Source organism: Phascolarctos cinereus, unplaced genomic scaffold (assembly GCF_003287225.1).
Source record: "Phascolarctos cinereus isolate Bilbo 61053 unplaced genomic scaffold, phaCin_HiC Scaffold_4;HRSCAF=312, whole genome shotgun sequence".
Taxonomy (NCBI): Eukaryota; Metazoa; Chordata; class Mammalia; order Diprotodontia; family Phascolarctidae; genus Phascolarctos; species Phascolarctos cinereus.
This window is the reverse complement of record NW_027555847.1, coordinates 604266057-604279500: the sequence shown is the minus strand read 5'-3', so window position 1 is coordinate 604279500 and position 13444 is coordinate 604266057. Positions and strand designations below refer to the sequence as shown.

General features: G+C 36.1%; 1 protein-coding gene across 1 annotated transcript in view; it reads right to left on the bottom strand.

The window, feature by feature from the left end:
* The window catches only part of PKHD1L1 (PKHD1 like 1), a 202046-nt gene that overhangs the window by 170389 nt on the left and 18213 nt on the right, over positions 1-13444 (bottom strand). The window contains 5 exon segments of the mRNA XM_078153706.1: positions 1756-1849; positions 1984-2041; positions 6545-6653; positions 10561-10647; positions 10649-10703. Coding sequence (XP_078009832.1) covers positions 1756-1849; positions 1984-2041; positions 6545-6653; positions 10561-10647; positions 10649-10703 — 403 coding nt within the window.

Below are 13444 nucleotides of genomic sequence, written 5' to 3'. Positions count from 1 at the left end.
ACATTAGAAATTATTTAGAACATGGATTTTGCAGTTTCACATCATCATTACCACATTTTTCCTCATCTTTTTGTTTGAGATTCAGATAGAAATAGTCACTATCCTGCTATGTTATCCCTTTACATTCAAAGTTTTCTTCTGTTTATGATTTTTGTAAATGATATTAACAGTTAATGCTTTGTATAAAGTACATAAACATGAATTTGGCCTACATTTGGATGGCTTGCTGATGTTCTTATCTTTTGGTAGTAGATATGTGATATTTTTTGTTAAGAAAGATGGGGTCAAATAGGTCAGGGAGGAAGCTGATAAGATTTATTGCTAGTTAATTCACACTCTGAAGTATTTGAGCTAATAATGATGGAATTAGCCTAATACAATTATATAATAATTATAGCAGTAATAGCTAATAATTAGCCAGTCCTTTCACTTTCCAGTTTTGCAGAATGATTCCCTTAATGTAACTATTTTGTCACTAGTAATATGAATAGTGCACAAGCTTTCTGTTTTTTTGTTGGATCCAACTTGAATTGTCATTTCATTGGACTTCTTTTGACTGCATACATAACCACAAATAACCAAATCCTCCTTCTTTGGGGGTTCTTATATATTATCAATACTATGATTTTTATGATTACAAATATGATTCTGATTACTGTGCCTTAATATAAAGAGCACTGGAGCAAGTCATAGCTCTACCATTAACTATCAGTGAGACCTTGGACAAGATAGTTAATCTCTTTGATTTTCAGCTTTTTCATTCGTAAAATAAAATGACTGGACTAAATGATCTCTAAGTCCCTTTCCTTATCTATGATAGCATGATTCATCACCATTATTACTTTCCACTCACTGCTGTCTGATATGTGTCTGGTAAGTATAGGGGGCAACAAAAAGGATTTCCACAAAAAGTGAGAATAGCAAAACAGAGTGACAAGACAAACTCCTTCATAATTCACAATGGACACATGGTAGCTAAAAAAAAAAAAGAACCAGGACCAAATCTATAATAATCACTTTTGTTTAAAACAAAAGCCTTTAAAAACCTCTATTAGCTCTTAAATATTTAATGCTATTATACTATACATTATAGTATAGTATGTCTTATATATAATATATATCATATATGGTAATTTATTGTATATCATATCATATATAATAATATGTTATAATGATTCTTAGAGACAATATAGTATAGTGGAAAGGGCAGTGGATTAAGAATCATAAGAACTGAACTCTAGCCCTGACACTAACACTAACTAGCCATGTGACCCTGCAATAGTCAGCCAGCTTCTCTGTCTATAGTAGTTTCCACATCTGTAAAATGCGTGGGCTAAATAATTTCTAACTTCTCTTCCAGCTCTCAAATGTAATTATACTAATTCCCATTATTGCTATGATACTGATTTAGTTCCAAGCAATTTTGATTAAGATCACTTTTACTTTGCCTAGGAGAGACAGATGGAGCTGACTCAGATGGAAAATGAGGATGACTGGCCAGAGGCCCCAAGTCAATTGCATTCATCTCACAATCTCTATATTTTCATTTCTGTAATACTGCTGGGGTTCATGGTCATGTTACACTATATGGAAGCATTTTGATACCAGAGCAAGTTAGAACCACAAAGTACCTTAGCAATCATTTCATTCAGTCTCTTCATTTTGCAGACATATTTAATGGTATCATACATATTATTGATGAAGTGTTACATCTTGCCTACTAGTTAAATGAATGTTGCTAGATAAAATAAGTACCTCAAAATCCTAACTTTTTTTCCATTAGAGCTCAAAGCTATGTTATTTCCATAGACATCTGTGAAGATTCTGCCTTGTATTGTTATTATCGAGCCTAGAAATAGAGAGATAAGGTGGTATTGGTTAACTAAAACTATGTATTTTAAATGTATGTTAGGTTATAATACAAAATAGAATATCACAAAATTATAGGCAAAATGAAGGCATTTTAGTTGTTTTATAACTGACCTGGTAATCCAGTCAAAGGTGTGATGTTGCTTATTGTTGGAGTTCTGAAATTTTTGGTCTGTAAAGCAACAAGAATACATATGAAGCACTATATCTTTGGCACTTCCTAAACATTACATATTCCAATTTGTATATAAAACTGATCTCAACTATATGAATTGTCCATATATATTTATTTTAATTGACTATGCATATAAATTGAAATGTTGAGTTGAAGTAATTAACCTGATAATTCTGATCCTTTGAATATATTTTCATGTCAATTATTATTTAAAACTACATGTGACTTGAATTTTAAAACTGAGTTCCCTACTTTGTGTTTCTGTGCAGAGAGAGCCATAGTTTCCCTGAAACTCAAGGCCTGAGAATATCAACAGCCTTGCTCTGCCACTTGTATTCAACAGTCTCACCTCCATTTAAGTTCATTTCATCCAATTTAGTAAGATAAAAAAAGCACTGGCTATGGAGTGAGATCACCTGGGTTCAAATCCCACTTCTGATGTTTACTATCTGTGTAGTCTTAGACAAGTCACCTAACCTCCCTAGTCCTCATTTTGCTTAGCTGTAAAATGAGGGGTTTGGACTAGATGGTCTCATATACTAGGTGATCTTGCTTATCATTATAGATCTGAGTGTGCATGTGACCCTCTCCCAATGCTTCTTCTTGTCACCTATTTGTCTATAAGATACTCTCCCACCTATGCTAATGCTTCATTACCAGCCTTATTCCATATGACAAGTGTAAAACCAACCTCCACTGGCCATTCTATGCCGTCTGACACTGGTGACTATTTCTCATTTCTTGATACTTTCTCCTCCCTTTTATTCTGTGATACTTCCCTCTCCTGGTTTTCCTCCAATCTCTTTGACAGCTCTACTCTGGTCTCCTTCCCTGATGCCTGATCCCTCTTATCCTGTTACTCCTTAAGGGTGGTAATCCCCTAAGACTCTCTTCTTGTTCCTCCTTCCTTCTTTTTCTACACTTTCTCAATGATCTTATCAATTTCAATGGTTTGAATTTTCACTTTCATGCATACAACTCTCAGAGATAGATGTTCAGCCCCCAATTTCTCCTCAGAGCCCCTGTCTCAAATTTCCATACCTGCTGAGCGGCTCCTCCTTGATGCTCTAGCTTCAAAAGAAACTCAACGTGTTCCAAAGTTACCCATTTTCTCCCTCAAAATCAGATTGTCCTTCTAAATTTACTACTTCTGTTGATGTTACAACCACACTCCAAAATTTGGAGTCATCTCTGACTCATCTATATCTTCATTTTTTACACACAATCATTATCTCTCACATCTGTGTCCTCCTTTTTACCTACCACTCCCACTGCCTCTATTCGCATCCTTTTTACCTCTTACTTACCTTCCTAATTAATCTTCCTACTTCCAAGTTCTCTCCTCTCCAATTCATCCTTCATGCTGCTGCTAAAGTAATCTTTCTAATACATACATCTGACTATAACCCTCCACCATGCAAAAACCTTCAGTACATCCTTCTTGCCAAAAGGGCACCAAAAAACCCTTCTTATTCTGGCATTCAAAGCCAGCCACGGTTTGGCTTCAACTAAATCTTCCTCATCCTAATGTCTTACTACTTCTCATAGCTTGAAATTTCACATTGGACTAGTAATCGTTCTCTGATCTCATACTGCCCTCTATTGGCTCTATGCTTTTTCACAGGCCATCTGCCTACAACTTGGAACAATTATCCCCAGATTCTCTATTGAAATTATTTTCTCCCTTCAAGGACCAGCTCAGATATCATTGTGATTCTTCCCTGGTTCCCCAGCTAAAGATGACTACTCCTTTCCCATTAAATATATCATACTCCTTGTATAAACCTTTTTACATAAACCCCTTATAAACACCTTTAAACTTGTGTTATTGCTATTTCATCTTTATGTATACTCGCTGTGCCTAAGAACATGGACAATATCTCCTGATTGACCTGGAGATAAGATCACAGAATTGTTGCCAATAAACTTTGAGTAACTGTGGCAAATAAGAAGATTGGATATGCTCAAATGTCTTAATTTTTTAAAAGGGGGAAAAGATGGAATCATGATATAAGCTAGTGAGCTGATGCCAATTTTCCACCAAATCTGAGGCAAATTGTTTTGAGTATTTAGGAAGAGAATGATAATTAAACTAGGAGACAGCATGAATTAACTAAAAATGGAAGGAAGCTTTCAATAACCAATCAATTAATTAATGGCATTTATTAAGAGCCAATATGCTAATATTGACCAATATTGCCACTATATGCCAATCACTGTGCTAGGGACTGGGGAATCAAAAGACAAAATTAAGTTGCCCTTGCCCTCAAGGAGGGAAAGAACATATACCTAAATAAATAAATACAACAAAATGCAAAGTAATTTGGGGAGAAGGGTAGTAGCAGCTGGAAGAGGGGATGAGCAGAGTGTAACAAATTTGTTAAGCCTTTCTAAAGAGCCATCTGGAAATATATAACAAAAGCTATGAAATTTTTTATCTATTGACCCAGAAAAAACCACATGTTTTAAACAGATTTGAAACAATAAAATGTCATATACAACCAAAATACCTGACAACTTGGCAATAGCTGATCAAATTGTGGTAAATTAAATTGTGATAGAAAGCTATTTTTAAAAAATAACCCATGATTTCAATGATAAAGGGAATGGATAAAGAAATTCTTTCCACCTATGGGCACCTGCTATGTATGTAACAAAGTCTCAGAGAGTTGCCTCCAATGGAATGTTATATCATTCTGAAAAAGGACACAGATGTGAACCATCAATGTCTTTTTCTTTGTTTTTAATCATATTGATTTTTTTTTTCTTTCTGAGGCAGTGGTGGTAAAGTAGACAGAGTCCCGGCTCTGGAGTCAGAGGACTTAGATTCAAAGTCCATCTCCAACACTCATTACCTGTGTGAATTAAACAAATCACACACCTCACTGGGCCTCATTTTCCTCATCGATAAAATGAGGGGGTTGCATCAGATGGTCTCAGAGATATTTTCAAGTCTGCAGCTAAAATTCTGTAATACAGCAAAGGAATTCCCTATGAGAAAACTCAATTTACCAAATTCAGTTCCTTAACTATTTTGCAAGTTAGAGTCTTAGAGATTTGCCCAAGGCACTAAGAGCCAAATTGACTGAGCCAGAGTCACAGAAACAGTTAAGTGTGAGAGAGAGGATCTGAACCTAGGTCTTCTTAATTCCAAAACTGGCTACTATGCCACACTGCATCTTAGGAAATATTTACATACATATTAAATTTTAAAGGCAAATGTATGGTACTATATTAATAACAACTATGGAAAAATTATTATATAAACAAAGGCTAGGAAAGAATTGGTATTAGAGAAAAACATGTGTTTAATATTCTTTTCATTTCCTAGACTGATCAATAATGGATAAAAAGGACAGATCCTTAAAATGTTCAGTTAATCACAAAATTATATCTTCAATTTGAAGATGTGGCTAGAACAATACTTACTTGTGTCTTGCCACATGGGCAAAGTTAATATTCCCTAAAGGGACCTAAAGCTGTCTAGAAGTCTTGATTGACGCAAGACATCAGATATGGGACCAGATATCCAGCCATTGCCACAGGTTTTCAGTCACTTGAGGGATAAAAAGCTTGCCCTATGAGGAATCAGAGAACTTCAGCCTTGAGAGAAATTTCACTGCTATATGAGTTCACACACTTTTCTCTATTTGGACATGAGGGTGGCCAGGACTACCTGAACCATTGCTATACCTTTTTTGAATAGCCATTGCTGCTCCTGTTAAGTAAACTTCCTTTTTGTCAAACTTTTAAAAAATACATAGCTTTATTTGACATACTCATAAAAGCAATGATTAAGAGTGGATAACCCTATAGGTGCCTGCAATCTTTGTATAAAATGTTATGAAGAGATAACGATGGTTCATATTTACATAGTTCTTTACATTTTGCAAAGTACTTTTCTAACAACTCTATGTGAGATAAAGAATAAGAACACTATTATTCCTATTTTTCAGGTGAGAAAATTAAGTCTAAGAGAAGTCAAGTGCCTCAACCAGTGTCACACAAAGCATAGCATATAATGGTGTCAGGATTAGAGCCCAGGTTTTCTGATTCATTTTTGGTTCAACTGACAGTGTAGAAAGCTAACAATAGGAAAAGAGAAGGAAAGGGAATAAGCATTTAAACAGCACCTACTATGTATCATTGTGCTTTATAAATATTATCTTAATTGGTCTTCACAGCAACCTGTAAGATAGATACTATAATTATCCTCATTTTACCATTGAGGAAATTGAGGTAAATCAAAGTTGAAAGTTAAGTGACTAGCCTGGGGTCACACAGCTAGTAAGTACCTGAGTCCAAGTTTGAACTCAAGTCTTCCTGATTGCAGGGCCAGCACTCTATCTACTGGGCCACATCACTTCAATGATAAGAAAAAATCCTCTATAATATCACTTTCTGTGAAAATAAGGTCTTCATTTGTTAGTATTTTAAAACTGATTTACTGATTGTGTTCCCTACCACATTTAAAAGAAAAGAGATGAGATATCTACACACCTGGAAGCTACATGCCCAACTGTTGATATGGCCTCTGCAGATATTGTCATTTGTGATAGGAACTCCATCCACACTGACTTTAACTGTATAAGGATCTTCAGGCATTGCTCTAGAAAAATGAATTGAAATCACATTTGGGATTTAAATTTAATATATAATATTAATAAAATAATCCTCCCCAACCCAAAATATTTTCTAAAAATATCAATAAATTCCAAAGTCTTTCAAGTTCAGCATTTTAATGAGAGATACAGCCCTCCAATCTTGTCTTAGGGCTGCAAGTTCAAATAGAAACCAATCTCATACTATTATCTGTTTTATCTTTAATGTAGTTGATGTAGTTGTATTAAATGACTTTTTTTTTTAAGGCAATTGGGATTAAGTGACTTGCCCAGGGTCACATAGCTAATAAGTGTCAGGTGTTTGGGCTGAGGTCAGATTTGAACTCAGGTCCTCCTGACTTCAGGGCCGGTGCTCCATCCACTACACCACCTAGTTGCCCTTTAAATGACTCTTAAAAAGTCAAAATGTATCACCACTGTTATTTAATATGGAACCAGAAATGTTAGCTTTAGCAATAAGAGAAGAAAAAGAAACGGAAGGAATTAGAATAGGCAAAGAAGAAACAAAACTATCACTTTTTGCAGATGATGTGATGATATACTTAGGAATCCTAGAGAATCAAGTAAAAAACTACTTGAAATAATAAACAACTTCAGCAAAGTTGCAGGATATAAAAATAAACCCACATAAAGCATCGGCATTTCTGTATATTACCAACAAAGCCCAACAGCAAGAGATAGAAAGAGAAATTCCATTTAAAGTTACTGTAGACATTATAAAATATTTGGGAATCTACCTGCCAAGACAAACCCAGGGACTGCATGAACTCAATTACAAAACACTTTTTACACAAATAAAGTCAGATCTAAATAATTGGAAAAACATCAGTTGCTCATGGGTAGGCTGAGCTAATATAATAAAAATTACAATTGTACCTAAATTAATTTACTTATTCAGTACCATAACAATCAAACTACCAAAAATTATTTTATAGAGCTAGAAAAAATAATAAAATTCATCTGGAAGAACAAAAGGTCCAGAATATCAAGGGAATTTGGGAAAGTGGCCTAGCCATACCAGATCTTAAATTGTATTATAAAGCAGCAATCATCAAAACTACTTGGTACTGGCTAAAAAAAAGAGTGGTAGATCAGTGGAACAGGTTAGGTACACAAGACACAGTAGTCAATGACTATGGTAATCTACTGTTTGATAAACCCAAAGACCCCAGCTTCTGGGATAAGAACTCACTATTTGACAAAAACTGCTGGGAAAACTGGAAAATAGTACAGCAGAAACTAGGCATAGACTAACATCTTACACTGTATACCTAAATAAAATGAGAATGGGTACACAATTTAGATATAAAGGCTGATAGTATAAGCAAACTGGGAGAACAAGGAATAGTTTACCTGTCAGATTTGTGGAGAACCAAAGAATTATGACCAAACAAGAGATACAGAACATTATGAAATGCAAAATGGATAATTTTGATTGCATTAAATTGAAAAGATTTTGCACAAATAAAGCCAATTCAACCAAGATTAGGAGAGAAGCAGAAAACTGGAAAAGAATTTTTACAACCAGTGTTTCTGATAAAAGCATCATTTCTAAAATACATAAAGAACTTACTCAAATTTATATGAATTCAAGACATTCCCCAATTGATAAATTGTCAAAGGATATGAACAGGTAATTTTCAGAGGAAGAAATTAAAGCTATCTATAATCATGAAAAAAAATGTTCTAAATCACTATTGATTAGAGCAATGCAAATCAAGATGACTCTGAGGTACCACATCACACCTATCAGATTGGCTAACATGACAAAACAGGAAAATAATTAATGCTGGAGAAGATGTGGGAAAATTGGAACACTAATGCATTGTTGGTGGAGTTGTAAACTGATCCAACCTTTCTAGAGAGCAATTTGGAACTATGCCCAAAGAGCTATAAAAATGTGCATATCTTTTGACCCAGCAATGTCATTTCTTTTTTTTTCTATCCCAAAGAGATCATACAAATGGGAAAAGGAACCACATGTACAAAAATATTTATAGCAGCTCTTTTTGTGGTGACAAAAGATTAGAAATTGAGGGGATGCCCATCAGTTGCGGGAATAATTGAACAAGTTGTGGTATATGAATATAATGGAACACTATTGTGCTATAAGAAATGATGAGCAGACGGACTTCAGAAAAACCTTGAAAGACTCGTATGAACTGATGCTGAGTGAAATGAGCAGTGGTAATCATACACAGCAACAGCCACAATGTGCAATGACTAACTCTGATATATTAATTTGTTTTTAGCAATGCAAGGATCCAAGATAACTCCAAAGAACTTATGATGGAAAATGCTGTCCACATCCAGAAAAAGAACTATGGAGTCTGAATGCAAATCAAAGTATATTATTTGCTGTCTTTCTGTTTCTTTTTTTTTTTTGTATGTTTCTTCTTTTCTGTGGTTTCTCCCACTGGTTCTAATTCTTCTTAACAACATGCCTAATGTGAAAATAGGTTCAATATGAACGTGTATGTAGAGCTTGTATCAAATTGCATGCAATCTTGGGGTGAAGGGGAGATAGATGGGGAGAAAATTTAGAATTCAAAATCTTATGGAAGTGAATGTTGAAGACTAAAAATAAATAAATTTTTTTTAAAAAGGTCAAAATGATCACTGATCATGTATTTCATTGAAGTGACTATGCACAAAATGATGTAGTAATTATGTTTCTATATCATTTAAAGGTTTACAAAGCATTTTGTGCAATGGGGGAAAGATGATTCCCCCAGTTCTGTAAGATGCTGGGCCCCTTCTGGGAGACCACATGAGCTTTAACCCCAGCACTGAAAAATTTGACACCTTGACATGACACAGCAATTCCCTGGTCACTGTGATGGAATAGAGGGAATATGTTTTAAAAAATGGCCATTAAACCAGAGAGAGCCACCAATTCAGTAGACTTTAAATGGAAAGATAACCTCTGTTCCCATTTCTTATTCCTCTCTCTGGAATGTGTCAAATGGAACTCTCTTTTTTGAGACTTCTGTGTGTGTGTGTGTGTGTGTGTGTGTGTGTGTGTGTGTGTGTGTGTATGTGTTTTAGGGAAGAAGGAGCAGGAAACATCTTTCCCCTTTTCCTAAACTTCTAAAGCAGCTACTCACATAAGACAGCTAGGTTAAGTCTGAGCCCAGGTCTTAAACCCCTGGTTGTCTCTTTTCTCTTCCCAGTCTTGGGAGCACATATAATGGCATAGATTATGGGACTCAGGCATCGAAACATCCCAGAAGATGGGGACCCCCGTCATTCTCCATGCTATCATGGGTAAATTTTCAGCTCCTGCTCTCTTAATCCACATGATCTAGAATCATTGCCCAGAAAAGGTAAGTAACTTTCCCAAAGTGATACACATAATTAGCACAGACAGGATTCAGACCCAGGTCCACTGTCCCTCAGATCTAGTACTCTTTTCACTAACCCATATTGCCATGTTCGGCCCTCATCTCCTTCCCCTATCATTACCTTTCCCTACTCCAACCATCATTCTGAATGTAATTAGTAATAATTATAATTTATTACCCTGAAATCTAACAATACTCTTTATCTGGGGTTCTTGACCTTTTTTGTGTCATGGACCCCTTCCTTTGACAGTCTGGTGAAGCCTATGGACCCTTGCTCAGAATAGTGGTTTTTTTTTTAATGCATAAAATAAAATATATAGGATAACAAAAGAAAACAATTAAAATATTTCATCAAAAATATTTTTAAAAATAAGGTTAAGAATCCCTGTTCTGCATGTTTACAATATTTAAAAATAATCACTATAATGTTACAACAATGATAATGTTAATTATTACTTTGAAGTTTAGACTAACACAAATTATAATATATGTGAGTTTTATATATTGCTACTTTAAAAGACTTTTAAAAAAACATCTTTTTTTAAGATACCTAGTGTAGCAGGTTATGTGAGTTGAATGACTTGCATCCTTTTCAACATCACAAGGAATTGACCGGGCAGCAGAAACAAAATGAACTGTTCCCCAACAACTCATTATCAACTCCATAATTAAACTGGTTTGCTTGAGCAAAGCCTGAAAAAGAAAGTAAACTCACTGATAAATAACAAGAACATATTGCCATAAATCTAACAGTTTTCATTCAATTCAATCAATTCAAGGATTTAATAATCATTTACATTTATTTCATTCAATTCAACAAACATTTATTAAGCAAATACTATGTACAAGGATCTGTATTAGCTACTAGGGATACAAAGATGTAAATAAACATAGTTTTCAGTTGGCTTTAAGTTGCTCATAATGTACATAAATAAGTGTAATTAATACTAGGTAGAATGTGATAGAGGAAAGAGAAATCCAGATGAAGTGTTCTACGAAAATTGGAAGAAAGAGGGAGAAATTTCTACTGGGGAAATCAGAAAGGCTTCATGGAGGAGGTGATTCCTGAGCTAAGTCTTCAAGGGAGAGAAGAATGTGTCAATAGGTAGATGGGAGTGCATTTCAAGAATGGAGGACAACCTACACCAATGCAGGGAAACAGAAGACAGCAAGACGAGACTTATACATTAGAAAGCATCCAGAGGAGGGCAACCAAAATGGTGACGGTGTGTGTCACATAATCATCAGTTGAAGGTACTGGGAATGTTTAGCCTGAAGAAGGAAAGAATCAGGGCAACATGGCAGCTTCTTCAACTATCTGAAGAGCTGTCATGCAAAGATGGATTAGACCTGTTCTTTTGGTCCCAGAGGCAGGAATCGGGAACAATGAGTGGAAGTTGCAAACAGGAAAATGTAGACAATGTCAGGGAAAATTTTTAACTTTGAGTTATCCAAAAATGGGGTGGGTTGTATTGCTAGGTTTCTTCTCATTAGAGGTTCTTCAAGCAAAGTCTGGATGTTATGATGGGGATTAGTCTGGGGTGTGGGTTGGACTAGAGAGCCACTGAGATCATTCTCTTTTAACCCTGAATTCTGTGATTCTGTAAGATAGGGAAGAGCTAGTAGTCTCATTTGGTTGAAGCTCATGTAGAGCAATAATGTGAAATAAAGTTGGAAAGGATAGGGATAGGAACTTAACCTGTGATTTTATTGGTATATGGAACTCCAAGGTGAAGAACTCCTTCCACTTGTAGTCTTTGAGAGATGCCTAGAATACTGAGGTTAAGTCACTTAACCTCAGTAACTCAGGGTCACATAGCCAGAATGTGTCAGAGGCAGGACTTTAATCTTGGTATTCCTATCTTCAAGGCTATCTCTCCATCCTCTCTGGAAAGGCAGGGTGGATACAGATCATGGAAGGCGTTGGCTACATTTATACTCTATCTTACGGACAATTCTAAGGCTTTTAAATAGAGGAATGATATGGTTGTACTTGTGCATTGTGAGGACATTGTCCCTGTCACTTTCAACAATTTGGAAATTCAAAGGTTTCATAAAATGATCAGGCAGGTCAGGGGAGCATATAACAATAGGTCTCTATTATGGTGTGTCCTAATAATAATAGTTAGAATTTACATAGCACTTTAAAGTTTGCCAAGTGCTTTACAAATATGATGTCATTTGATCTTCACAACTCTGACAGGTATTTCACACAGCTAGTAAGTGTTTGAGGCTGGATTGGAACTCAGTTCCATACTCCAGGTCCAGTGCTCTATTCATTGTTATACCTCGTTGCTTTATTTTAACTCACACAATAGAAGGCTTAAAAACCTTAATCTGAGACTCCAGGATAAAGAATATGGAGAAGCCATGGAGATAAGTTAAAGATACAACTAGTATGAGTGTCAGAACCTCACGTGTAATGGGCATTCCAGCCGTGTTAAGAATGGGGGAGGGGATGGGATATTCAGCAGTAATGCCACAGGCTTGAAATATTCAGTTTTGCTAATTCTCCCATCACTTATGGCTAAGGTTCCATCACCTCCACACTACGATAGTTCAACAAGGGCAATGGATTTCACAGAGAGGGGGTGGGCTCTCCACTCTGTTGGTCCTGGTTGGTTTACTCTTTCTTTTTGTCACAGGCTGGGAGAGAAATACTAGCGATTAGTAGGGGAAAGTACTCATATAAGTATGGAACATGAGCATTATAGAAGTTTCTAGAAAAAGGAAGGAAAAAGAGATGCTAGGCAAGAGAAAGAACATATCTGGAGCAGAGGCAAACTGCTACAAGAGAGTATCCAAAAAAAAAAAAGGAGAGAGGTTTGAAATCCTTTCTGAAAAGAGGAGATCAGATAGAAAGGAATGAGTTCCAGGCATAGGGGTTGGCTTGTACAAATGCAGGAAGGATGGAGTGTAAAGTTCAGGAAACAGCAAGTACTCAGGGAAAATTCTGAGAGGATGGTAGGTCATGTGAGGCACTCACCAGTTGGGACAAAGTGTTCCCAAGATGAGAGTTCCAGAACTGAAAGGGTCAAGTCCCCTGGGGCATGGTCTCTGGCCCAGAGGGGTCAGTGGCAAGGCAGATGAGTATAAACAAACCATGAGGCCATCTAGCTAGAGGGAACAATGAAAGGTGCATGAGTCAAAGAAATGTGAAGTTCCAGGGTTAGAGCTCAAGAATGTGTTCTAAGGTTAGGAATGAGTGCTGTCTCATCCTCTGGACTAGTCAAGGAGAAAAAGGTAGAAGGGAGAGGAAAGTTTTGAAGTATGGAGGACAGGCTCTTGACATAACCTTCATCTCAGTAAAGTAACAGAAAAACATCTGCTGAAAGAGGAAGGAATACAGATGGAGAAAAGAGGGAAATATAGGGAACAGCTACCATGAGCAGTGTGAGAGACATCCCATCGGAGATCAATAAAAAGGTTGTTGG